This window comes from Sceloporus undulatus, chromosome 5 (assembly GCF_019175285.1).
Source record: "Sceloporus undulatus isolate JIND9_A2432 ecotype Alabama chromosome 5, SceUnd_v1.1, whole genome shotgun sequence".
NCBI lineage: Eukaryota > Metazoa > Chordata > Lepidosauria > Squamata > Phrynosomatidae > Sceloporus > Sceloporus undulatus.
In genome coordinates, this window is record NC_056526.1 from 130,185,523 (window position 1) to 130,210,513 (window position 24,991).

At 38.6% G+C, this 24,991-nt stretch overlaps 1 protein-coding gene across 3 annotated transcripts in view; it reads right to left on the reverse strand.

Moving 5' to 3' along the window:
* Nucleotides 1–1,294: 1,294 nt before the first annotated feature.
* TENM3 (teneurin transmembrane protein 3) overlaps nt 1,295–24,991 on the reverse strand; it is a 1,412,274-nt gene continuing 1,388,577 nt past the window's right edge. For all 3 annotated transcript variants that reach the window (XM_042468494.1, XM_042468495.1, XM_042468496.1), the window contains 6 exons: nt 19,753–19,928; nt 18,958–19,193; nt 13,635–13,931; nt 10,441–12,052; nt 6,069–6,199; nt 1,295–2,896 (listed from right to left, as the gene is read on the reverse strand). In XM_042468494.1, coding sequence (XP_042324428.1) covers nt 2,141–2,896; nt 6,069–6,199; nt 10,441–12,052; nt 13,635–13,931; nt 18,958–19,193; nt 19,753–19,928 — 3,208 coding nt within the window. In that variant the 3' untranslated portion in view covers nt 1,295–2,140. The remainder of the gene's footprint in view (nt 2,897–6,068; nt 6,200–10,440; nt 12,053–13,634; nt 13,932–18,957; nt 19,194–19,752; nt 19,929–24,991) is intronic.

Consider the following 24,991-nt stretch of genomic DNA (forward strand, 5'->3'; position numbering starts at 1 on the left):
TTATCTGAAGGGTTTTTTTTTTTAAAAAATTGGATGTTGAGGCTCAATATTTTGGAAAAGTGAGTAAATTCTGTACTACTGAAATAGGCAGAATGAACATGGCAAGACTGTAGGCATTGTGTGATCGGTGTCCCTCTGAATGCAGTTACTAGGCCATGAAAGATCCATGAGACACATTTGCCTCTAGTGACTGGTTTGCTTGTCTTCCTTAAAAAAGAGGTGCTGGTGGTAGGTGACGTACCTGCCAAAGTTTTTTTCCATGTGGCATGAATACTTTGTTGGTCCCCTTCCAAGCATGGGAACCTGGGACAGTAGATGGGTCCAATGTGAGAGAAGATTTCAAAACTGAGTAATGTAAGAGAAGATTTCAGAATCAGTTTAGAAACATCCCTCTTTATTATTACTGTATAAGTTCCACAGCAAAGGCTTGGTTCAAAAGGGATGAGCTATGGCCCAAACTGAGCTCTCAGATCTGAATGCAAATGACAGACTGTCTTTACAGGCAGCATTGCTAAACTGTATCATGGCTTCCTGATATGGATTAGGCACTAAGCTGAATCTCTCCTCTTCCTGTTTCCCCCTTTAAGTTCCCAGTGACTCTTTTGGCAGACAAGAGGTTTAAAGGCTAGGGTATTTCTTTAGTTCACTGCTCCATCTATCCAGATTACCATTGTGACTAGTTTTCCTTCTTCTTTCACAGAGAGGACAAAGGTGGATGACCTGCCCCTCATAAATTAGAAATGTGGGTTAACAGATGCACTATCTTGCCATTCGTGTGCATTTGCTAAACATCCAAGGCTGCAATCCTAAATGTGATTACTAGAAAAACAGCCCCACTGAACACATTGGGATTTACTTCTTTGTAAACATTCATAGGATTGTACTTTTCATCACATATCACAGTTTCATACCCCACATTTTTAAAATGTGTAGTATCAAGCTGCAAGATGAATAAATGCCCCTTTAAGACTGGAAGAGGACAAGGCAAGCCCAGCCTAAAAAAAGTCTGCTATCCTACAGGAGAGTATTACTGAATTACTATTAATCGAGGGGCCAAGCAAAGGTAGAGGAAAAAGAAAGAGGCTGTTGCCCATTTACTTACAAATTTAGGACCACTTCATTCCTTCATGGAGTGATCAAAAGGGAAAGATGCACCATTTTTAAAGCTAATACAAAAATATTAACACTTCTGTCCATTAGTCATACACAGTTATATCTCTACAATATAACTCTTTATACTGTACAGCTATAACATAACAAAAGGTGCAATTCCTTTAAAAAAATTCACACACTGCACATTTTTATCATTTTATTTTAAGTATAAACCTTTTTTAAACACTTTACATAAATTAACTCCTCTGAGACTAATATTTGATGTACAGTAAATTGTAATTCATATAAAAATCCATAAACAACTTGTCTCACATAATTTACAAAAAAAATCAAGGTTTACTTTGCTTCTCTGTGACAAGGATTCTACTTGCCATTTTATCCCACAAGGCAAACCCCACTATCATTGTAAAATACATTATTAACTCCCATTGTAGCATAAATTGCTTGTGCCAATGTCCTTTTAGAAAGCAGCACAGTTTAAAGCCATTGGGGTTTTGATAAACAAGAGGTTTTGCCCCGCATTTTAAAACGAACAGAGATATATACCACATCTTATGTAGAGAGAGGGACAGAGTGAGACTGGGGGGGGGAGGAGGAGGGAAAGAAAGACTATTTCTTGTAAGCAAAGGTCAACAATTTTGTAATATTTGGAAACACTGTATGGATCTGTTTCTTATTTAAACACAGTGCCTCAAAGGACTAGGCAGCCTGTTGCAAACCCTTTAGGTCTCTTTTTCAATATTTTCAGTCCGACTTGAGTGCAGCGATATGCATATGTAAACATATTCTTTAAAGCAGATCACCTTTAAGGTCATTCAGAAAAAACCCCAGTTTTTCTTTTAGTAATATCATTCTTCTGGAAGGCTCTCTTTTTGTTGCAGAGTCTGTTCAGATTGTGCTACAGAAAAATCTGAGCAAAGGTGTACATTTAGGCTCAAGTAGTAATGCAGCAAAACAATTTGGTCTCCTTCTTAGAAGACACTGGCACAGAGTCAGTCTCTTTGGCAGCCCAGGTTCAACCAGTGTGTTACCTCTTTCCAATCTCACTTTGCCTAAGGAACTGTATATTGTTAGCACTGTCTGCTAATTCGGGGTATTGCTCCACGGAGAGTACATAGTACCCATCATATCCTTGGACTTTCCCAGCACTCAGCAGTTGCCTCTTTTCTCCTTCTGTCCACAGCCTGGCACCTTCCTCACCATCTCTTACTCTTTGCTGTTCTCTGGCCCAGGCATTGGAAAGAGCCCTTTGCCTAGCCTGCTCTAATATCCGTGCCTTCTCCTCATCGAGAGTCATGCCGTAGCGGACATGAAGAGCCAGTGCGCCATACTGCATTTCAACATCAGCAAACCTACGAGTCCTGCCATTCACCACTGTGGTGGACTGGGAAACGGTGACATTGATTCCATTTTCCAGGGCCTTTCGGCCACTCGTCAATCTCAGTGTGCCCAGGTCACTCTCTGGTGAGGTTGTCTTTATGAAATAGTGTGTGTCCTTCCCTTCAACAGTGAAATGCAAGTTTTCCAGGTAGTATGCATTGTTCAGAACAGCTGCTACTTTGATACAATCCTCATTGGCAATGTTGAGCACATTAGTCTGCACTTTGCCTTGATTGACTGCAAGCATAACCCCTTTCCCAATCAGAGACTTCACAGTTGCAAACCACAACCATGATTTCTCGCTGCCAGGCCTGCATTTGCTGATCTGGACTTCTGCCATCTTTCCTAGGGACAGGAAAGCCTTTGCTTGCCTTGCCACTTGTTGTTGCACTCCGGAAATTGGCTGAAAACAAGAAGAGACAGAAGTTTTACAAACCATCTGTAGTCCCTAGATTCCAACAGTCATGCATTTGTTGGCATGATGCCTGGAGCTGACAATAGGATATGCCACAATTGACACTGCCAAAGAGTTAATTGAATCCACATACTGCCCTATTTTCTTTGATAATGTTCAGTGCTTTATCTCCTTTTATTTTTGGTCTTGATGAGGTTACAAAAAAGGAAATAGAGTAAAATGCTTGTACTCAGTCAGTTTGAAACATACATAAAGACCATCCTATTAATTAGAATGTGCACAGGTATATTTTAAATATTAATTACTACATCATAAAACATCTGCACAAAGAAAAAGTAAAATGTTTTGTAAATGGGGCAGTGGAGGTAATCAGTGTAACTGGCTTGTTAAAAGGCACAGAAATAGATGAGGGCTTACATTTTGTTTTGAACTTCCTACAACTCACAGGGCCAAACTTTCTCCAGAGTCATAAAAAACAATTTAAGACAATTACTATACTGTCCAGCAATTTCTCTTCACACCATCCCTTTTAGAGGAAGACCTAATCCAAAGCCTTGTTCTACTTATGTAAAACTGCACTGAAACTGTTATTATGGATCTGCTCTCAAGGACAGCAAAGCCAAGATTCTAACTGACACTCATAGAGTGTAATACTCCACTGGTATCATTACACTGGAAGCATGAAGTTCTGGAACCCAGGTTGGGAGATGACTAGCTGATCATAGGTTTAATGTTATTGAGCAGCATCCTAAACATAATGATGAGCATAGGGCCAAGTTACATATCTGATCATTTGTAGAGGTAACTATAAAGAGACGATCACTTGATAACAGATCTTCATTGATTTCAAGCTGCCATTTTTTAAATATATATAATGGAGCATTACGTTTACTCTCAAAAGACATGGATGCACAATGTTCTTTGTCTGCTGTCTGTAAAACCCCTCTCCGAATAGCTAGGCCAGACATTTATTACTGAAAACTATCTTGATAATTTGTGACCGTGTGCTTTCAATTTGTTTCTATTTATGATGAAGGCATGGGATTTTTTAGCAAAGATTTCTTCAGAGGAGGTTTGCTACTGCCTTCCTCTGAGGCTTGGAGTATGTGACTTGCCCAAGGTCACCCAGTTAGATTCCATGCACAAATCCATGTATTTGAACCCTGGTCACCTAGAATCCTAGTTCAGCACTGAGATATTAACACCATGCAGGCTCCTATCTTGATAATTTAACAATTTCTAAATGCTGTATAACTTTTGCTAACACATGATTTAATGTCTTTCCTTCTGTTATGCTGGATGGTTCCTCCTAGGGAATTTCTTATAAAAATATTTGCTCTTGTAGAGATGGATCAGCAAAGTCTTTATGCAACATATCTTTGTTTTATTTTATTGTAATAAAGAAGAGTGAATAAGTTGTGTTGTACCTCTTTTAAATCAATTCATTGGGAAATTTTCTGATTGATATATGATTTATTTATTAGTGGATGCCAATAAACATATAACAGGAACTGTGCATTTTCCTCTGATACTAAATTCCTAACTGTGTTGTCTCTGACCACATAATAAATAACATAACATACTAAAAACATGTGTGTGTGTGTGTGTGTGTCTAAAATGGAAGGACTTTGTAATCTTCCAGTTCAAACTCAATCTATGGTAGCCCTTTGGCTGAGTGATCCACCTGAGTGGCCAGGGAAGCTTTCCTGATCTTATTGCACATGTTGCCAATAAGAACACCATTACTTAGGACACATGGGCGTGTTCCAGACGGGACCTATAGGGCACCGTCATTACGTGTGAGGGGCGGTGCTTCCTGATGCGCCTTGTCCCTTGTGCATAACGACTATGTCAAAATGGCGGCGCCGCATACAGATGGGCGCCACCATTTTGACGTCACGGACGCACAGCGTGCGGACGTCACACACCAGAAGTGGTGCCGCGAGTGCGCGCCTCACGCCTTGCGGCGCCTCTTCCAGGGCGCAGGAAGAAGTGCCATTTTGGCGCTTCTTTGTTGCTGCGTCCAGAAACCACGCAGTTTGGCTGCTGCGGTTTCCGGATGCAGCAACCGGCAGCGGCGCGAGACCGCCCATTTTGGGCGGTCGGTAATGCGCCTTAGTCACATTACTTAGGCTATAGATTGGGAATAGGGAGGGCAGCATTTTCCTTCCTCTCCCATGACTGTAGGGCCTGTAAGTGGAGGAGAACCTCACACTGATAGATTGGTTTCTCTGTGGGAACACACTTTAACAAGCTGATACAAATGGTGGCTTCTTGATGAACGTATCATGTGAAATCATCCTGCCTCTTTTTCACAGTCAGATAAGTTCGAGCAACCTTTTGGAACAAACATTATGGGCAAGCAACTGCTCAGAGTTTCTTACTCCTTGCTGGTAACTGAAACCATGATGGCACATGGCCTTTTGATCTCTGAACAGTTAAGATTTATAATCACTATTTTCCTAAATAGCAGGTATTACTTTTCTACTTTCCATTCCATTCATTTTTGCCTGTCATTTAAGCCAGCTACAAATTTCTGCTCTGCAGTAGTTTTTTTCTTCCCAAGAAATTTCATAAGCACCTAGAGTTTTGGCTCTATGTAATGTAATGGGTTTTACCTAAGGTAATTTCACATTCAATATTTTATCTTCACATATAAAACATGGTTAATATTAAAGAGAAGTAAAATTGTACTGGTGCTTGGTATGCATAATTTATATCACCTGTTCTTCTGTTTATTTCACAGTCTATTTTTTATTACAGTGTTCACTTTCTGCCTTGAGGCATGGTACTGCTATAAATCCAATCTCCATAGTTTCAAAAGGGAAAGTTACAATTCTAAAAGAGGATTTCAAAGTACTATTATTTATTGATTAGTTCTCCCCTTGTCCCTTCATTTGTGGCCTGCATTATGGAAAGCTAACTACAATACGATAAAATTCAGATACAATCTTTAGTATATGCACAAAAAAGAGCAAAATTAGCATCTGAACTATGGATATTGTTCAGAAAAAGATCTAGCAAGAACATCTTTACAATGGACATTTAATTTTTTCCCTTAAATATCATGTAAGCCTTTGAAGATCATAGTGTTAAAATGGAACAGTGTTCTCATTCAATTCTGTTACAGTTTCATTTTAATTCTTTTTTTTTTCCTTACCGGTACATCATCCCACTGTTGACTCTTCACAAGTTCATAAGAGGGCTCTGTTAAATCAAATTTGGGCACAGGGAATCCTGGGATGGCATTGTGCAGGTGGAAACCAAATGTTACCAGCCAGCTATTAACATCTACAAAAGAAGTATAAAAAAAGAGAGAAACATCATACTCCTTCCTTGTATTTTTCTGAAAGTACGGTTGCAGAGGTTTTATTCATATCTGCAGAACTGGATAGTACTTTGAGCTGTAATTAAAAATATTTAATAGCAAAAATGAAACAAAACACATTAGGGCTTACAGAATATCCCATCTGTGAGTGTCTGTTATTATCCTCAGCTGCATTTCCTCTTTTTGGAATGGAAGCTGAATCACAGAATCATAAAATCTTACAGTTGAAAGGCCCTCCAAGGACCATCTAGTCCAACCACCTGCCAGGCAGGAATCTACAACAAAAGTACTCCTGAAGGATGCTCCTACAACCCTTGTTTAAAGACCTACAAAGGAGGAAGACTCCACTCCCCCTCCCGAGGCAGTCTATTCCACTTTCAAACAAATCTTAGGATAAAAATAAATAAATAAATTATATTGGTCAACTGTGAATATGTAACCTAGTTACACACGAGGATACTACACATTTACAATCCCTATGCAGCCCCTATTTTAGGGCTGGGTAGGGACTGTGAAAGTTCCTTAAACCCCACTTACGCAACCACAGTGATCAACAAGGGCTCATTCCCCTGTTGATCGGGAAATAGCTGCTTGACCTTCTCACCCCTCCTTGTGTCAGTGATCTCTGGAGTGAGGAGGATATGCAACAGGGGTCATTTTCCTGCTGGTTGCACTGGAGATCACTGGGAGGGGAGGGAATGTCAGGCACTTCTTTCTCAATAGGCAGAGGAATGGATCTCCATTGATCCCAGCAGCTGTAGGACTTGAGGGAGAGGTATGCTGGAATTTACTACATAGCAACATTGTTATGGTGCTATGCAGTATGCAGTGGTCATATAGGATTCTGGCAAAATTTCGTCCTAAGGTTTAGGTGGAATTTCTTTTCCTATAAATTGAATCCATTGCTCCAGTCTTTAAGCAGCATGTGTAAATACTGCTTGCAGGATCTCTGCAGCTTGATATAGATTTGTGTTACTAGATTAGGAACATATTTCCACAGCAAGGATGGAAATAATATTTGAAAATATTTGGGGGAAAAATGATGCAAACAGAAACCTTGATAAGAAGACTCTTAGACTTAGAAGAATCTTTGCAATCTAGGCCTTATTCTATGGAAAATTTGCACTTTTTTGCAGAAAAATTGGCATTTTTCTGTACACAAAACAGCATTTTTAAGCACACAAAATACTATTTCTGTGTTGAAGTATTACTTCTTGCACAGGAAATGATATTTTTTCCACAGAAAATGCTGTAATTGGGGATTTAGTCTGTTGAAAATTCACACGTGGGTGATTTGCATAGAAAACAGAATATTTTGGGCAGAAAATAGTCACAGAAAATAATATTTCTGCATTGAAATACTTTTTCTGTTCAGAAAATGCTAATTTCTCTGCAAACCCACCATGCGTGCATTTTGTGCTTAATAGTTCCAGAACTGTGTATTTTCAGAAATGCATGGTTTTTGAAGACTTTTTTTACAGCAGGAAGAAAATGATTGAAATTAGGATTTTCTCCCTTTCAGAAGAAATTTAGGCCCTGTCTGGACTGGCATGGGGAGTCTGGAGTATCCTGTCCTGGAATTGCCCCAAACCTCCCCTGTTGTAAAGTCCTCAGTTCTGACTACACACGTGTCCCACTGAGCCACCTGACATGTAACAGCTGCCACATGCCATTTCACTCTGATGTCAAAACACAGTATCCAGTGACAAGTTGCATTGCTGGATGCCTCATTCTGACTGCAGCAGAAACAACTGGCAGAAGTGGCAGACATGCTGGGTGGCTCAGCAGCCCATGCCTTGTGAGAAGATCTGGAGCCAACAGAGAGTATTCAAAATGCAAGCGAGTGGGGTAAGTCCTGTGCTGAATGAACCAGCCATCATCTGGTCTGCTCACACCAGAACTGGGCTTTGGGTCATGTGTCTTCTGGTCTCCCCATTCAGGGAATGGGTGGAGGGAGGCCATTGTATTTGGCCTGTGCAGACAGGGCCTCAGCAAAGAATTGCATCCCTAGTCCAGACCCAGACCAAAGGGCAGTCGGGAACCCTTGCACCATACACAATTCCACCATGGATGGCTGCTATGGTGCTATCGTATGGAATCCTGGGATTTTCAGTTCAGGAAAGAATACGGTATTTGGAATTCTAAGACAGAGTGCTCTATTGTCTTACCAAGTTAAAACATCCAAGATTCTACAGGATGCAACCATGGCATTTAAAGTGTAATTATAGTGCTATAGGTGTGTAATGTGAAAGAAAACATGGTCAACTTGATACCTGAGTAGGACTTGGCAACATTTCAACCTACCTCTATGTTTATTCCTCCAGCAGCTGATCATAGACACAGCTGAGAGCCACAAATCTCATGTATGCACAGCTTCTAGCTGAAGAGTGAACTTAGCTAGCAGCTATTCAGGCAAACCTGTGGACTCTGGCCTTTAGATTTCCTTGACTTTTACAGCATATCTAGGTGTTAAGTGACATGCTCATTACTGAGTCTGTGGCACCCTAGCAGATTAAAAAAAATGATCATGGCATGGGGTTCATAGATTTCAGCCCATTTCCTCAGATGCATAAGTGTTATCTTGAATTTCAAATAGAAATACAGTACATATAGAGCAGATGGGGACAGTCACAAGGAAATTAAATGCAAAAAGAACTGACATGGACAATTACAGTATTAGCACCAGCCATACGACAAACCATGTTCATTGATAATACAAATAACCTGGTATCTGGTAAGCCAGGCTTACTCAGATGGTAATCTATATGCATATGGTGCCTTCCCGATCCTAAGAAGCATAGTTCATGAAGTAGGCTTTGTCAATGCAGTATTAATGCAACCCTTTTATCTCAAATGTTTCTCTAGAATGAAATATTTTATTTGTTTGTTTAAAATATGTATATCCCATCCTATACCAGATGATCTCAGAATTTACAGTAACTTTCCCAAGATTTATAGTTAACGACTGAGATCCTGCATTGGGAAGCTATCTGTAGGATGTAGCCAAAATGTGTCTCCTGGTGCAACCTCCACTATGTGAGTTTGCCCCCTCAAAATAACAGTTTTTGTGTTGGTGGAGATTTGGGGACATGGAAGAGATGCATCCAGCTGTTTTCATTCTACAGGATCCACAGTGACAGGCATCCTTAGGGGCCTTGGGATGTCCCTTACAATGTTAGAGCTGTCTAAAATAAAAGAGAAATGGCAAACAAGAACAGAAAAAGAATAAAACTGTACAAAAGGTGGGTTTTTTTTGCCAACATCAAATTTGGTACACCAAATAGTTTAATTTTTGGACTTAGGCATTAAAGTGCACTTTGGCCAAAGCACAAGGCAAACATGTTACTTCCTGTAGAGATGATGCTTTGGTTCTGAGTGCTCTCTTTTAAGGTACCTGAAAATATGGGAGAAGCATCAGAAAGAGGGCGCATCATTTTTCTTTAATACACAGATGCACACAACCATAAATAGCAAGTGGGAGTGACAACACTGTATTTTTCACACTGGTAGAGAAGAGTTTGGAAAACTCTCCTTTACAGAGATAATCAACTGAAGTGCTACATGCAAGAAAGGAGCCGTACCAAGCTCTAGAAAAAGTTGCCATCTGGCATAATACCATCCATAATAGTCAATATATTTACAGGTTTATAAACTGTTTCCATGGTAACTGTCTAGTCAGGCACAGAAACATCAAAATTATATTTTCCTTTCTGTAATTCTTTTATTCAGTATCCCTTGAGCTATAAAATTCTCCAGAGACAAAGGACAGGGCCCAAAATGAAGACGTCTGATTATTTTTAGCCTAATGTCTATTAATGATATAGGAGATAATGTCACTTGGTACTTTAAAATCACTGATGGAAAATTGTGCAGATTTATTTCCTTTGTCTATCATCGTTACCAAAACGACAGTCCTGATAATTTTCATTAATAGCTATAGAACTATACATACTTTGCATAACCCTGCTTGTTTTGCACCATCCTGTTTTTTCCTTCTCACTTAGTGGAACAAACTAGAATATGCATGACAAACTTTAATTTGCCTTACTGGGATATATTCTCATTTTATGCAGCATATACTGCTATTAAATAGCTATTTTGATTCCAAAGTGATGTGTACAATGCAATTTACTTAAAAAAAAGTGGTTTATGAGCAAATGGAAAATTCTGTTAACTATATATAAGTTAAAATATGTTTATTTACCTGTAATATAATCTTTTACATCATGTATTCTGCTGGCTGGATTGTTATTTCTGAACATGTATAGATTAAAAGGAGCTGGATCCTTCCCTATTTTTTTCCAGATATCAATGTCAGGTGTAGTCCAACGGCCTGCCAGTATGTCATAATCTCTTTGGCCAAAATGAATTAGTTTGGTCAGAGGATCATAAAGTCCTCCATGGAAGCCTATTACCAACTGGAAGTCAAGATTGGAGTCAAAATAGATTTCGCCATATGCTGTGTACTGAATCTGCTTAAGCATTAGACCATTGCTGCTAAAAACAGCCAGTGGTGTGCCAGTGTTATCTGAGGCGATGTAGAATTCATCTCCACTGCTAATCTCCATAGCAAATAGGTGTCCTTGCAAGTCATAGTACAGAGATGTGATTTCAGAACTTGAATGGTTATATACATGAGTTATCCTTGTTGGATATGTGAGGTCTGCATAAAAAAACTGGAGGTGCTGTCCCAGACTAGTTTTAGTGGAAACTCGTCTTCCAAGTCCATCATAACGGTATATCACTGTCCATCCACTACCTTTGCTATAAACTCTAGTAAGCAGGCCCTTTGAGCTGTATTCAAAGATCTCTGTTCCCCTCTGTCGCAAGAATCCATCTTCATCTAACCGGTACTGTACATCGCCTAGTCGAGTGATTCTATCTCTCAGATCATACCGAAGGGGTGTTAAACGGGCACTATTACTTGGATTCAGCAAATGGAGATTGCCATTTAAGTCATAGTTGTACCGCCACATTATTTTCTCATTTAAGTAAACTGTCTGTAACTGGCCATCAACATCATATTCATAAGCATACTTGGTTGTGTTAGCAAATGGGCCTATTTTTATTTCTCTTTTAGTTACTCGTCCCATGTTATCATACTGAATCGTAATCCAGTACATAAGTGATCTGAATATTTCATACTGAATCTCCTTTATGCGGCCATGGGCATCAAAATGTTTTGTGTATGTCATGACAGCTGTTGAAATTATCTGGTTAATATCATAATATATAACCCCAAATTTTCCAAACTGCTCGACTTTTCCAGAGATGTCATCAAACTGGTAAAGATCAATAGGCAAAGGTGTTTCATTGATAACACCTTGCATGCTAGTCACTCTGAAACTATTGTCATAGCTGTAGTCAAATCGGGCATTTACCATTCCATCCTCACTAAAGCGGAAAATTTGCCTGTCAATCAGTGGACCAATTTGCCTGTATCTAATGGTGCAGATAAAACCATCACTCTGGAGGTTTACTGTTTTCAAAACTCCTGCTGTCTCATCATAAGTAAAACTGACTCTTGTACTATCATACAAAATTTCGGATAGCCGTGTCTGCCTTCTGTATTTGAACAGAACTCTTCGGCTGGTACCCAAGAAAGCAGTTTGTAGCAGCTGTCCTTCCTCATTGTAGTCCATGATGACAGAGGCATTGCTTTCGGGGGGATTGTAGATATTCCGATAGTAACCAATGGAACGGATAGTCTGCATAGTATGCCGAGCAACACTGGGCATGGTTATTGCGGAAAGCCGATCAAGTAAATCATATTCAAAGATGTACTGCCGTTGGCTGTGCAGTAAGAGGACCATAGACTGAAAGGGAGGAAAAAAAGAAGTTTTAGTCAAGTGCCAAAATCACTGTATGATAGCAGTGTTCTATCTGAGTAAATTATCATCATTTAAATCGAATTATCCTTGACCTTACATATTGGTAATTATTCTCTGCCTAATTTATTTGGATACTTAATTGTAAGAGGTTCTGTAATTAGTAGCTCCAGATTCCTAATGTGCTACTTGTTGTGACTGAGTCATTCTTTTATCAAGCACTCACAGCCAAACAGCAGATTGTCAATGGATTTGGATAAGTCATGTTTAATACCGGCAAAAGTGAAGCTGTCTTAAAGCCAATAACTCAAGAAGGGAACAACATATGGAAGTGACAATTTTACTCCTGTAATTAGAGATAATTTAGTGAGAAGTTTACTAGCCTGAAGATTCCTGAACCTCCTCTTCTACATCTATTTGTCAGCTGGGCAAAGCAATTGGTTTGTTATTTAACACCAAACTTTGCAGAGTTAATCAGCCACCAAATGACTTCTTTTGCAGAGCTTCAGATCTGTGTCTTACCGTTAATTTACATTACTGACATCAGGCACTATGAGTCACTAGCTGTTTTCACCTCAGGCATATCCTGCCACTGTCCCCATCCTAGTAAGATGTTGATGAGGGGATGTTTCATCACTTGGCAAAACTTGCTATAGGATCGAACATATGACATTTCTCACAATTTTAAGACTTAGACATGCCCTACTTAGTGATGTGCTAGATAAGTAAAGCACAAGAGTGATACCTAATCTCTTTTTTGGTACAGGAAAACTGACTCTGTGCCAAGCAGCAGAAATTAAATTTAAACAGGAATGCTGGGGAAAGAAAACCCACACAACATTCATAGCTAGTTCTATGTGTATTGGAGAGGGAGTGAACATTTACAGCAAGTCTATTACAGCTTATCTTGCCAATCATAGGATGCACAAGAGCTAGCTGGGTAAGATCAGGCAGCCAGAGTTTTAGAGAAAGGAAGACAGATAGTTATTTGTATGTGAGTAGTGCCACATTCGGAATTCATTAGTTGACGGGTTTTATTTGGTGTCAAGTGCTGTCTATTCTCCAAGTCCTTCAGATTCCCTTTTGTAACTAAGAGAGGATATTGTTGTGCCCTGATTATTCACTGCAGCAGATGCTAAATTTTATTGTTTTCATCCGTATTGGAAAACACTGACATTAATTTTAGTTTTTAAAGATGAGAAACAAAGCACCAGGGAACAAATATATAAAATTTGGGACAAATTTGAGAAAAAGAAGTATGCTTACATTTCACTGAAGTCACTGGAATGATATTGCTCTAGTGACTTTTATTTTCACTTATTTCAAAGGCATCATTAACTCTGCCTGGATTTCATATATAGGCAGCAAACCAATAAGTCCAAGACAACAACCTATATTTCAGATTGCAAAAAATCATGGGTGCCTTTTCAGAGTGTGACTCTTTGTAGCTTCACAGCCACAGATGGCACATTTCTCAAGGTAACACATGGTTTTTAATCATTTACATGCAATAGTAGTTCACAAATTTAATTGCAGCATGAAGACACCCATTCTCAATTTTGTACCTTACCTTTTCAAGATATGTGTAACTCCATGTTTTGCCATCAGCAAAAACTCTAGAAACAATCCTTCCCTGCCCATCATAATCTACTTTTTCACTAGTGGTGCCTCGCTGGATGCTGCCGATTTGACCTGTAGATGAATATGTAACATTGACAGCCATAAGCTTGCTGCTCGGGAACCAGAGAGTTGGATGTCCTGATGTGTCGTAGGCAATCCTCAACAGAAATTTACGGTGGTCATCATAGATCTTCTCTGTTTTTGTTGTCCGATCAAAGTCAACTGAAAGGAGGTTCCTACCATTAACCTTTTATGAAACAAACAAAACAACAAAATATATAAATGACCATGAGATGTTTGTTATGACCTCCTAGTATCATCAACTGTTTGAAAACATTGTTTAAACACCACATACAATGATTGATTCCCTTCGTCAGTAAATTAATTTAGCAGTTGCTTGGTATGAGTGCCAGGGATTAGATTAATCACCATTTTGAAAGGTTTCATTAAATAAAGATGTCATGGCATTTATTCAAGACCTTTTCAATTAAGTCTCCTGGAACTTAGTTAAATGTTAATATAACATAACAATACATAGATTGATAACTTGTATAGTAATCAGCAAGATTCATGGAGGATAGTAGAGGGACATAGTACAGGTATCAAAAGAAGATGAAAGGCTAGCAAATATTGATGAGATGTAACTAATTTAATTTGAAGTTGATCATCAGGCCTATATAATACCATTTAACAAACAAAGGGCATACATTTTCTATCAAAGCATCCTGAGTGTTGACAGTAAATATTTATATGTAAATGATGATATGATCAAACACGTGGTGGCAAATTACACAGCACTGTAAACAGTACACAATATTATGCTCTCCAAATGAAAAGTTTGATCTAATTATTTCTAGTATTTCAGGGTTCTTTGGCTTGCAGCCAGAAGAAATGTGTTAAACAATCTCCTCTTCCTCTTCTTCAAGACAACTAATCACTCTTAACATAGATGTTAACTACCATTAAAACAAAGCTATCTGGTACCATTCATGTCTGGCTAAATTTCTTAGATGAGTGTCAGTTTGTCACTGTGACCAAAAATTTTCCAAAGAAACTACCCCCCCCCCAAAAAAAAAAGGTTTAAAGCAAAAGGTTATTATTGAAGCTATACCCACCAGAGCAAAGAAATTCATATCACAGATTTATCTTCCTCATGTTAATTCAAAACTCCGGGATATTAACTGAGTTTAAGACTTACCTCAAGTAAACACTACAGCATAATCCAACTAACTACCCTAGTGTCTATGTTATTGCTGGTGTGGAAGAGCTTAAATAAAACATGGGTTTCCATGATCAACTAGCAAATTTATAGTGTAGTTCTAACCCCAGTTGCATTATCTTTACTAATCCAATCCATCTGATCTGTATCTAAGAGAAGACAGTCTTGTTTAAGGAGCTTAGTCCCAGGTAAGCCAGATATATTGGATTCCACTTGTAAATATGGTCTAAATATGCAGATAGAAGTGTATATTGAGATATGCCTGTTTCCAACTGTAAATGGTTTCCCTTTTCATTCAGTCTCTCTCTGGAACAGGAAATTCACATTCAACAAGGCTAATGAAATTTATGCTAAATATTGTACTAGTCTGTGCACAGACACTGCACTCTGGAAGGTAAATAATGGAAATTATTTGACATCAAATTGCAGTGGTTCACAGTATCAGAGACTGAGGATATACCTCTTTACTTGGGGTACAAGTTAAAGAAGAAACAAGAGGCCTGACTATGCTTACTTGTGGGTATGTGCTTGCAGTCTGAATTTCTTTGCTGTTTTGGAGATGATGATGATGATGATGATGATACACTGGTGCCTCGGGATACGAAATGATCGGGTTACGAAATTTCCGGGATACGAAAAAGTTGGATTGGCAAAAACTGTTTCGGGTTACGAAATATTTTTCGGGTTACGAAATTCATTTTGGCGCGAAATTCAAATGCTGCAAAGTGCAGCTATAGGCTTTCCAGTGCTAACGGAAAGCCTTTTCGGGTTACGAAAGGAATGGCGGAACGAATTAATTTCGTAACCCGAGGCACCAGTGTAATAATATTTACATCAATAAAATAATACAATACAGTATAAAAATATAGTCAATAGGATTCTATCATATCGTAAATGCTAACATTAGTACAATAAAATAGCTAGACTATCTCCACAAGCCTTTAAATTTGATTTCTTCTCTTTACAGAATTAAAAGGGGTAAATGTTTAATTGGTTTGCAGTTAAGATGCAGGAAATGTCCATCAATGTGCCCATGTTTTCAGGGGTGTAGTTGAATTGTGGTGTCAATTTCCTTGCATTTGGGGTTAAAGCTCCAAACATAACCTTTGGCTTTATACCACAATTTCCTTTTTAGGGAATTTTCCTTCTTTTGAAACACACCCAGACACAAGAAAAAAACAAACATATTATTTATGTTGTTGTTAAGTGCCCTCGAGTTGATCCTGATTCATGGGGACCCATGGATGAGACATCTCCAAGCCCCAAATCCTCCAGTGCTCTGCCTAAATCCTGTAGATTTAATCCAGTGACCTCCCATATTGAGTCTAGCCATCTGGTGTGTGGTCTTCTCTTTCTACTGCACTCCAAGTTTCCAAGCATTAACGTATTTTTGAATGAATCGTGCCTTCTCATGTTGTGGTCCAAATATGATAGCCTCGATTTTGTCATATTGGCTTCCGGGGGAGTTCTGATTTGAGCTGTTCAAGGACCAATTTGTTTGTCTTTTTGGCTGTCCACTGTATCCTTAGCACTCTTTTCCAGCACCACACCTCAAATGAGTTAATTTTTTTCCTATCTGCTTTTTTCACTGTCCTGTTCTCATGTCTGTACATGGTGATGGGGAATACTGTAGGTTGGATGATTCTGACTTTAGTGTTCACTTGCATGTCTTTACTCTTTAGGATCTTATCTAGTTCTTTCATAGCTACCCTTCCCCTTCCAGGTCTTCTTCTTATTTACATGGGTAGAATCATGTAAAGTAAACAGTCAAGAGGAACACAGTAGCTTAATTTGACTGTAAAATGCAGCTCAGTTTATGCAAAATAATTGAATCTCTAAGAAAATCACAACCACCTACACAAAGGAGATGGATTTGCTATTGCCAAATAAGCTCCCTTTTCAAGAGATCCTCCATCCTACAACATATTACTCATAAACATAACCTCACTCTCATGAGGGGTCAGCAATTGCTCAGAAATGTTGGGTCAAAAGCTAGTCTCACCTAAATATGGGAGCAGGAGAGATAAACCAAGAACTATCACCTCATAATTTGTGCTCTGTACTGTCCACAAAAGGCAGATATAAACATTTCAAGTTTTCAGAAAGTGACAAAATTCAAAGAAAGAATTGTGACATTATTGAATAATAGCAGTAAATAAAAGGGGTGTCAAGATGAACAACAGCACAGTATTCATCATTCTTTTCTATGAGAGACAAAACACAGAAATCTGTCATCAAGCATAACTGTACAGTGGGCAGAATCATCATATACATTTATGGCCAGGATCTAAAGAATTGTCTGGTTAATTCTAAAAGCCAATAGGATTTTGTATTTGTCTTTCTTGTAGATTTTTTTTGTAAAAAAACAAAACAAAACCTCTTATAACTGTTAAATGGTATTTTAATAGTGTTTACTTCCAAATAAATATATTTTAAATCACAGATCTATGTCTGTTTCTGACATGCATTGTAGCACTACAGATAAGCTCTTACACATGGGATAGGTAACTAGATGTTCTTGAAGTGGAACTCCCATAATTTCTGACAATTTGCTGTATAAGTTGGAGTTCACATTTGTTGGGAGTCCAGCATCATCTTTTCCTACATCCTAAATTAAAAAGTTTAATTTAGTACCCCACATTTTAACTGTGAACTGCAGAACTGTATGCGTTAAAGCTGAGTAAATACAAATCGAGTAGTTCAGTTTTACTATGAGATTGTTACTCGTTTAGACAGCACTAAAAGTAATTAACACAAGGCTATCTATGACTATTATGCATGGCATATATATGCCACTTAAAATTGAGATGAACTATCATTTTGAATACCTGTTGCTGGGAACAACAGGAGGAAAGGCTATTTATTGTGTTTGGACACTACTTATAGGCTTTGCAAAGGCAACTCACTGTCTATTGTGGGAAACAGAATGCTGGACTATTAGGTAGTCCACTGGCCTGAACTATTTTGGTATGAATGAGGGACCTTGAAGAGAACAGCATTAATATAATTTTCTCCACTAGAACAGCAGACGATTCATTTTACACTCCTCTTCCAGAATTACATTCCTTCTTTGGAAGAATATCAGTAGTATTCTCTTTCGTCAGTTCTTGAATGTATTAGAAGAATTTACAGCCTTTAAGGCACAAGGTATACACAGTTAAATAATCAAATTAATTTACAGCAGGAATGATCCATAAATAAAATATTATATTTGTAAATGGATTGTGTTACAGAATAATCAAAGAGTCCAGTGTCTTTTGGATGTCCACAGAACGTTTAACGGGGAAGATATAGATATAGTAGATATTCATTAGCTAGGTAATTTCATTAACAGGTAATTTCATTTTAACGTTTTATTCCCCTCAATCACAGTATGCTTCTAGAATCCTTTGGTCCAAACACAATTTGTTTCCAGTGCTTCAAAGAAAGGTAAAAACACCAACATGTAATAGAGCCTCACTGCCTAGATTAAATGCTTCTACCCAACTGCAAATAAATCCCACTGAACCTACAGAGACTTACTCTGAGCAGGCACTTACAACATTGCATTGTTGTAGCCAATACATTGTTAGAGCAGTCAATTTTTCGCTACTATTCTGCTCCTTTGCAAAGTTGCAGAGTACATGTATGCCTCAGAAATATATGCTACTGTGGACATTCTCTGCTCCCATTCCCACTCATACATGGGAAAGAGGACCAACTATATCCTTTATTGCCCTTGCATCCTGAAATAGGCACTACAGTTTTCTATTTTAAAAGGTAGGGGGAGGTTTAGGGTTAGAATTCATGCAACGTTTAACAAATCACACGTAAAATACTGATACAATATATAAATCACATAAAACAACATGGGAGTGCATGGGAAAGAAGTAATTTCCTGTACATTATGTTATTACTTGTCATGAAATCTGTTTTAAATACCAAGGGCCATCCCATTTCTGAATGATTTCAAAAATTAGCCAAAGGAAAATAATTATGTTTCAAGCACTGCTGGCTCATGCAGTATCTTCTCTAGTCTATCTTCAAATAAAAATAAATTAAAAGTATTACTCACTCTGAGCTTCCGGCCAAACACATTGACTTTGCCTTGGGCTTGTTCTTTTCGGAACCTCCATTCCACTAAATTCTGTCCATTTTCTCCAGGGAGAGTCATATTTCTTTTGGCTACAGTTGGATTGGCTGTGCCAGCTAAAACATGTGGCTCTGTTTGGTAATGTGTGTCAAGGCCACTGGCATAGATAATTCTGAGGGACCCATCGTATCCAATTTGGTAGCTATTTCTTAACTGATCTGAAATGGAACAAAGAGGCAATATACATTGTGCGCTTTGGCTGTTCATACAGAAGGAATCATAATGGAAATCAAGTTAGTGCTGTGTTGCTTTTTACACTCTGCTAAGCATTCTAATAGTTTTTCAGTTTTTATGTGGCCTTTCAGCATTACTATCTACCTGATATATTTGCTTGATCCATATCCCTGTGCACTTTGAAATAAGAAGAGATATTACTGGAATATTTGTTTGTTTCTACAAATACTGCAGTTGAGATAATTCCTGCATGGATAGAAGCTTGATACAAAGGTTTTTTGGTCAAAGTGTCTAAATAAATGTAATACTTCATTTGCAGCTGCATGCAGATACCAATGAAAATATTTGGACCATACACACCCTAAATATAGCTAACCCATTTTCCTGAACTTGCTTAATAACAAGCAATAATATTTTCCACCTGTGGATATTCCAGTCTAATCCTTAAGAGATTGGACACCATTATATATAGATTATAACTGGATTTTGTTCATTTTCTTCTCTTCAGAAAAAGTGCTTTTTCATTCCATCTGGTTACTGTACCTTGGACCATAGTGTAGAAAGAATCAATTGATGATAAATTTGAAGTGATGCTGACATCTTCTTCTCTGCTAGATGATTCAATGTCGACTGTAATAGCCCTTTCCATTTCCCCATGCAGGTTGGCAACCACTCCAGTTGGAAATGTGACATTGGTTAGTCGCCCCTCACTGTCGTAGCTAGAACAAGAAGAAAATAAAACAATAAGAAGGAAGAGCAAATTGTTTTTCCACACACATTAAAACTAACAGAAAATATCAGATGCTAATATTGTTAAGGAATCCTTGGTTTTGTGCTTGAGTTATGCACAATGAGGACTTCAAACAAGCTTTGAAGTTATCGAAAGCCTGTTTAACATACAGGAGCCTCAGTGGAAGAGAAAACAGATGGATCTCCAGTTCTGCATATTATTCTTTGAAGTGTGACCAAATCCTGCTGCACATCTAATTTGCTGTTTCAAAGGGAACATGTTTGGTAGGGATAAATTGCTTCACATTCTGAACTCGCGCCCTATAATCATGCTAGATTTAGTTCACTCTTATACGAAAGTTATCTCAGGGGCTCTTGAGATTTGTTTTTTTAAAAAAAAGCATGGGCGTTATCTTTTTATGAAGAAAGCGGATCGCCTCCACTTATGTTCCTGAATGCACCACATACTCAGTATTACAAGGATAAGATTTATTGGAAGCACTGTTTTGCTGCTGTTACCCTGTCCCTGACACCTACATTGGGAACAGAAAGTCACAGAAGCAAGGTGAAATTGTTAATATAAAAGGAGTAAGTGGAACCTGTAACAAAACATTGTTGCGTGGAGTGTTCTTTTCATGGTTCTGTGGAATCCACCACAGTACTTCACTGCATTCTCCCACTCACCTGGTTCTATTCCATCCCCTCTCCCCTAGTTTTTCCTCTTATTGGTCTGTGTTGGGAATTTGCTCTTCTCCTACCATAGATTCCTGTCTCAAAAACAATGTGTGTACTCTGACAAACATTGGAGATTCTACAAACTTGCTAGTACTGTATTCCCTTTCTTGTGTATGGATGCTGATATCCTGGTTACATAAGTAACATAAATCTCTCTGAACATAAGAAACAGAGGAAGTTGTACAATGTTGCAGAGGCAGTAACACTTCTTTGTTTTTAATTGTCCTTTCTTTAGAATTATAGCAGTCTACCTATGCATAACTTTACCTGCCAATACTTCTAAAATGTCTTGGTCATGGGGAAGATGGTCTTCCAAATTCATAGAATCATAGAGACCACCCCTGCCATGTAGGAACTCACAACCATAGCACCCCTGACAGATGACAATCCAGCCTCTGTCTAAAACCCTCCAAAGAAGAACCTCCATCACCTCTCAGAGGGAGTGTGTTCCACTATTAAACAGCTCTTACTGACAGGAAGTTACTCCTAATATTGAGGTGGACTCTCTTTTCCTGTAGCTTACATCCACTGTTCATGTCCTGGTCTCTGGAGCAGCAGAAAGTTTGCTCCATCCTTAATGTGACACCCCTTCAAATACTTAAACAGGGCTATCATATCAATAATTTCTTCTCCAGGCTAAACATGCCCCAGTTGCCTAAGTCTTTCCTCGTAGGGTATGGTTTCCAGGCCCTTCACCATTTTGGTTGCCTCCTCTGGACATACTCCAGCTTGTCAGCATCTTTTTGAACTGTGGTCCCCAGAACTGGACACATTATTCTAGGTAAGGCCTGATCAAAGCAGAATACAATGGCACCATTACTTCATTTGATCTAGACACTATACTTCTATTGATGCAGCCTAGAATCACATTGCCCTTTTTAGGTGCCACATCATACTGTTGACTCATGTTCAACTTGTGGTTTACTAGGACTCCTAGATCCCTTTCACATGTACTGCGTCAAGCCAGGTGTCCTCCAGTCTATATCTATGCATTTCGTTTTTTCTGCCAAAAGCATTTCTCCCTGTTGAAATTCATTTTGTTAGTTTTGGCCCAGCTTTCTATTCTATTAAGGTCATTTTGAATTCTCATCTTCTCCTCTGGAGTATTAGCTACTCCTCCTAATTTGGTGTCATCTGTAAATTTGATAAGCGTGCCCTCTATTCCTTCATCCAATATCATCCAACGTCACTGACAAAGATGTTTAATAGAACTGGGCCCAGGACAAAACCCTGTGGCACCCACTGGTCACTTCTCCCCAAGATGGAGAAGAGCCATTGCGGAGCACCCTTTGGGTTTGGCTGGTCAACCAATTACAAATCTACCTAACAAATGCATTGTCTAGCCCTCATTTTATTAGCTTGTTTGGGAGAATATAATGGGAGACCTTGTCTAAGGCCTTACTGAAATCAATATATGCTATATCTACTGCTTTTCCTTCATTGACCAAGTTAAAATTTCATCAAAGAAAGAGATCAGATTAGTCTGGCATGACTTGTTTTTGAGAAACAGTATATGTGGACAAATGGACACATCTGCACAGAACCACCTTTTTCTATCTTCCCTGCATTTTCACATGGTTAATAATACAGTTGGCCCTCAATATCTGCAGGGGATCAGTTCTGGACCCCCCCCCCCCAAATACCAAAATCCATGGATGCTCAAGTTCTTTTGTCTCCAATGGCAGCATGTGCACACAGCCGTGACACCACTGGAGAAATGTGACTTCAATGATGGTGAGTACATGTGGCTATGTTGCCATTAGGGACAGCCTGCGTTGTCTCCAGTGGCAGTATGTGCATGTCGCCACGCTGCCATTAGGGACAATGGGGGCTGTCTCTAACAATGATGAGGCTGTTTGCACACGTCGCCACTGGGGACAACGTGGGCTTGCCATCTGGGGATGCTTGAATCCGCGAATGGCAAGTCTGTGAATACCAAGGACCGACAGTATTCAAGGGCATCTCCATTTATTTGCAGCTGGCATGGGTGTTTAACACAGCTATTGAATAAAGAATGCCCATATTTCCTCTAAGACATGGAAATCACACACAGACATCCCTGTCACTCCAAATTTCAACTCAGATCATTAGACTGGATGATTGGATCTGCTGCACACAGTCTAGCTCAACCTTTATACACCATGGCTTTTGGGATTACTTCAGTAATATTAGTTTTGCCTTGAATTCCACAGCTAGGAGTTCAGGAAACTACCAGTTTCCAGCCAGCTTTGAGTTAGTCCATGTGCCTCAGTTTTCATGCCATCGCAGAGCTTCATTGCAAGAGTTTAATGGAAGAGTAAAAGTTAATGATGTAACTTAATACTTAAATTGCTACAGAACAAGCTGATATGAAACTGCTCTGAAAAAGGAAAAGTTTTATGACTTCTAGAAATGTCCATGGAAAAACAGCCCTATTACAACAATTACAATATGTGTTTTGGTTTTCTTAAGTAACCAATAGTAAGATGCTATCTTTACTGTGCTTACTTTGTGACAACCAATACATTATTTAGTGTTTAAAGCATCAAATCTCAATTTTTCAAGGTCCTACTAAGTAACACCAGATCACCAGAGCTAGTATTGATCACTGGCATTAACAGATGATCTGAGTTTATGTTGTGGTCATTGCTTTAATTCCATACCCCTCTTTACTGAGTGATGGAAAAATGAAACTCTTGTATTTACATATCATTTCCACAAACAGTGATTTGTAAAAATCTAAGGCAGCTATATAAAAACAATGTGTAGCATTTCATTAAAGATTTTAATTTCCTTTTTAATGTTTAATTCCAATTCTTTACATGTATCAGACAAGATTTAGAACATTTTGAAGTCACAGTTCATTTTACTTGTATTCATTGTTATATTTCAATTCTAATTTTTCTGTTATATCTTTCATCTATCGGAATTAATGTCTGAACAGGGGCAGGAAGAAGTAAAAAACATTTTTTGTTCTTCTAAAAAACCTGTCCTGTTTGCCACCTACAAGACTTTGTACAAGAACAGCCTCTCTGTGATAATGATCACCTCAGATAGTTGACCTTCAGCTCCTTTGACAGCTAGGACTCTCTTTCTGATACACACCCTCTTTAAATACATACCCACCCTGCTTATTATTTATCCTAGCCTGTACCCTATCTTTTACAATTGCTCTTTAATATTTTGAAGAAACTCCTGGTACCAAAGAAGAAATATATTCAAGTCTAATCTGACAACTATGAAATAAATGTCTAATTATATATATCACATTTTATGCCCTGGCCTTCCTTAAGAAATTTCCTCATGAGAAGAACAGTTTTCAGTGGGACTAACTGCCTATGATGCCTATCTTCTGGTAAAGGCTAGAGAGGCTATTTCTTAAGGATTCTCCAGCTCTGGATCTCCTGCATTGAATAGGGGGGGGTCTACATGAGTGTTTCTCAACCTGTCTGATGTCAGGACAAGTGCTAGACATCAGCACCCAACTGAGGTCCACTGACTGGAAGTATTTCTTTTTTGGAAACTCGCCACACACCAGTAGCCCATGGCTCTCAGACCAGTATCAGTCCACAAACCACCACTGATCTGCAAGACCTTTCCCAACTCTATATTTATTCCTTCATTCTGTTCATTAACTATCCAATAACAATTCTTTGGGGGGCAACATGCACACAAGATTACAAACATTAAAAACTACCATAAAAAAAGTTTAACAAAAGCAAGATTATTGCTAAATGAATAATTTTAAATCTATAATCTCTTGTCTTAATCTCTGTCCTATTTTTTTCTCCCCAGAGCCAGGCCTTAGCATTTTTCTGTAAGAGCTCCCTTGGCCTCTCTAACTGCATCATACATCATTCTGTGGTCTTGATCTTGTTGTCCTTGTTCCCTTCTTCTTCTTCTTTTTGGTAGGGACATCTTATTATATTCCACCTAAGCACAGGTATGCCATGTTGGTATAACATGTTGCCTCCCATTCTCCCAACTCTCACTGGTTGCCACACATAGACTTCTCCTGACACCACGAGGATGGTGTTTCTGTTTTAGCAATGTGCTTCGTATATGTGTGTAGGCATGGCTTTTTTTCTTTAAAAGTGTTGTTTCTTAAGTGTACTTGTCACATTGTACCTCTCACACTCATATATAGTGATGGGAAATACAATGGTATGGACAATCCTAACTTTAGTATTCAGTTGTATATCTTTGCATTTCAGGATCTTGTCTAGTTTTTTCATAGCTGCCCTCCCCAGTCTCAGTCTTCTGATTTGACTACAATTTCCTTTCTGATCAGTGATTGATCCAAGGTATGGGGAATCTTTAACTGTTTCAATTTCATCAT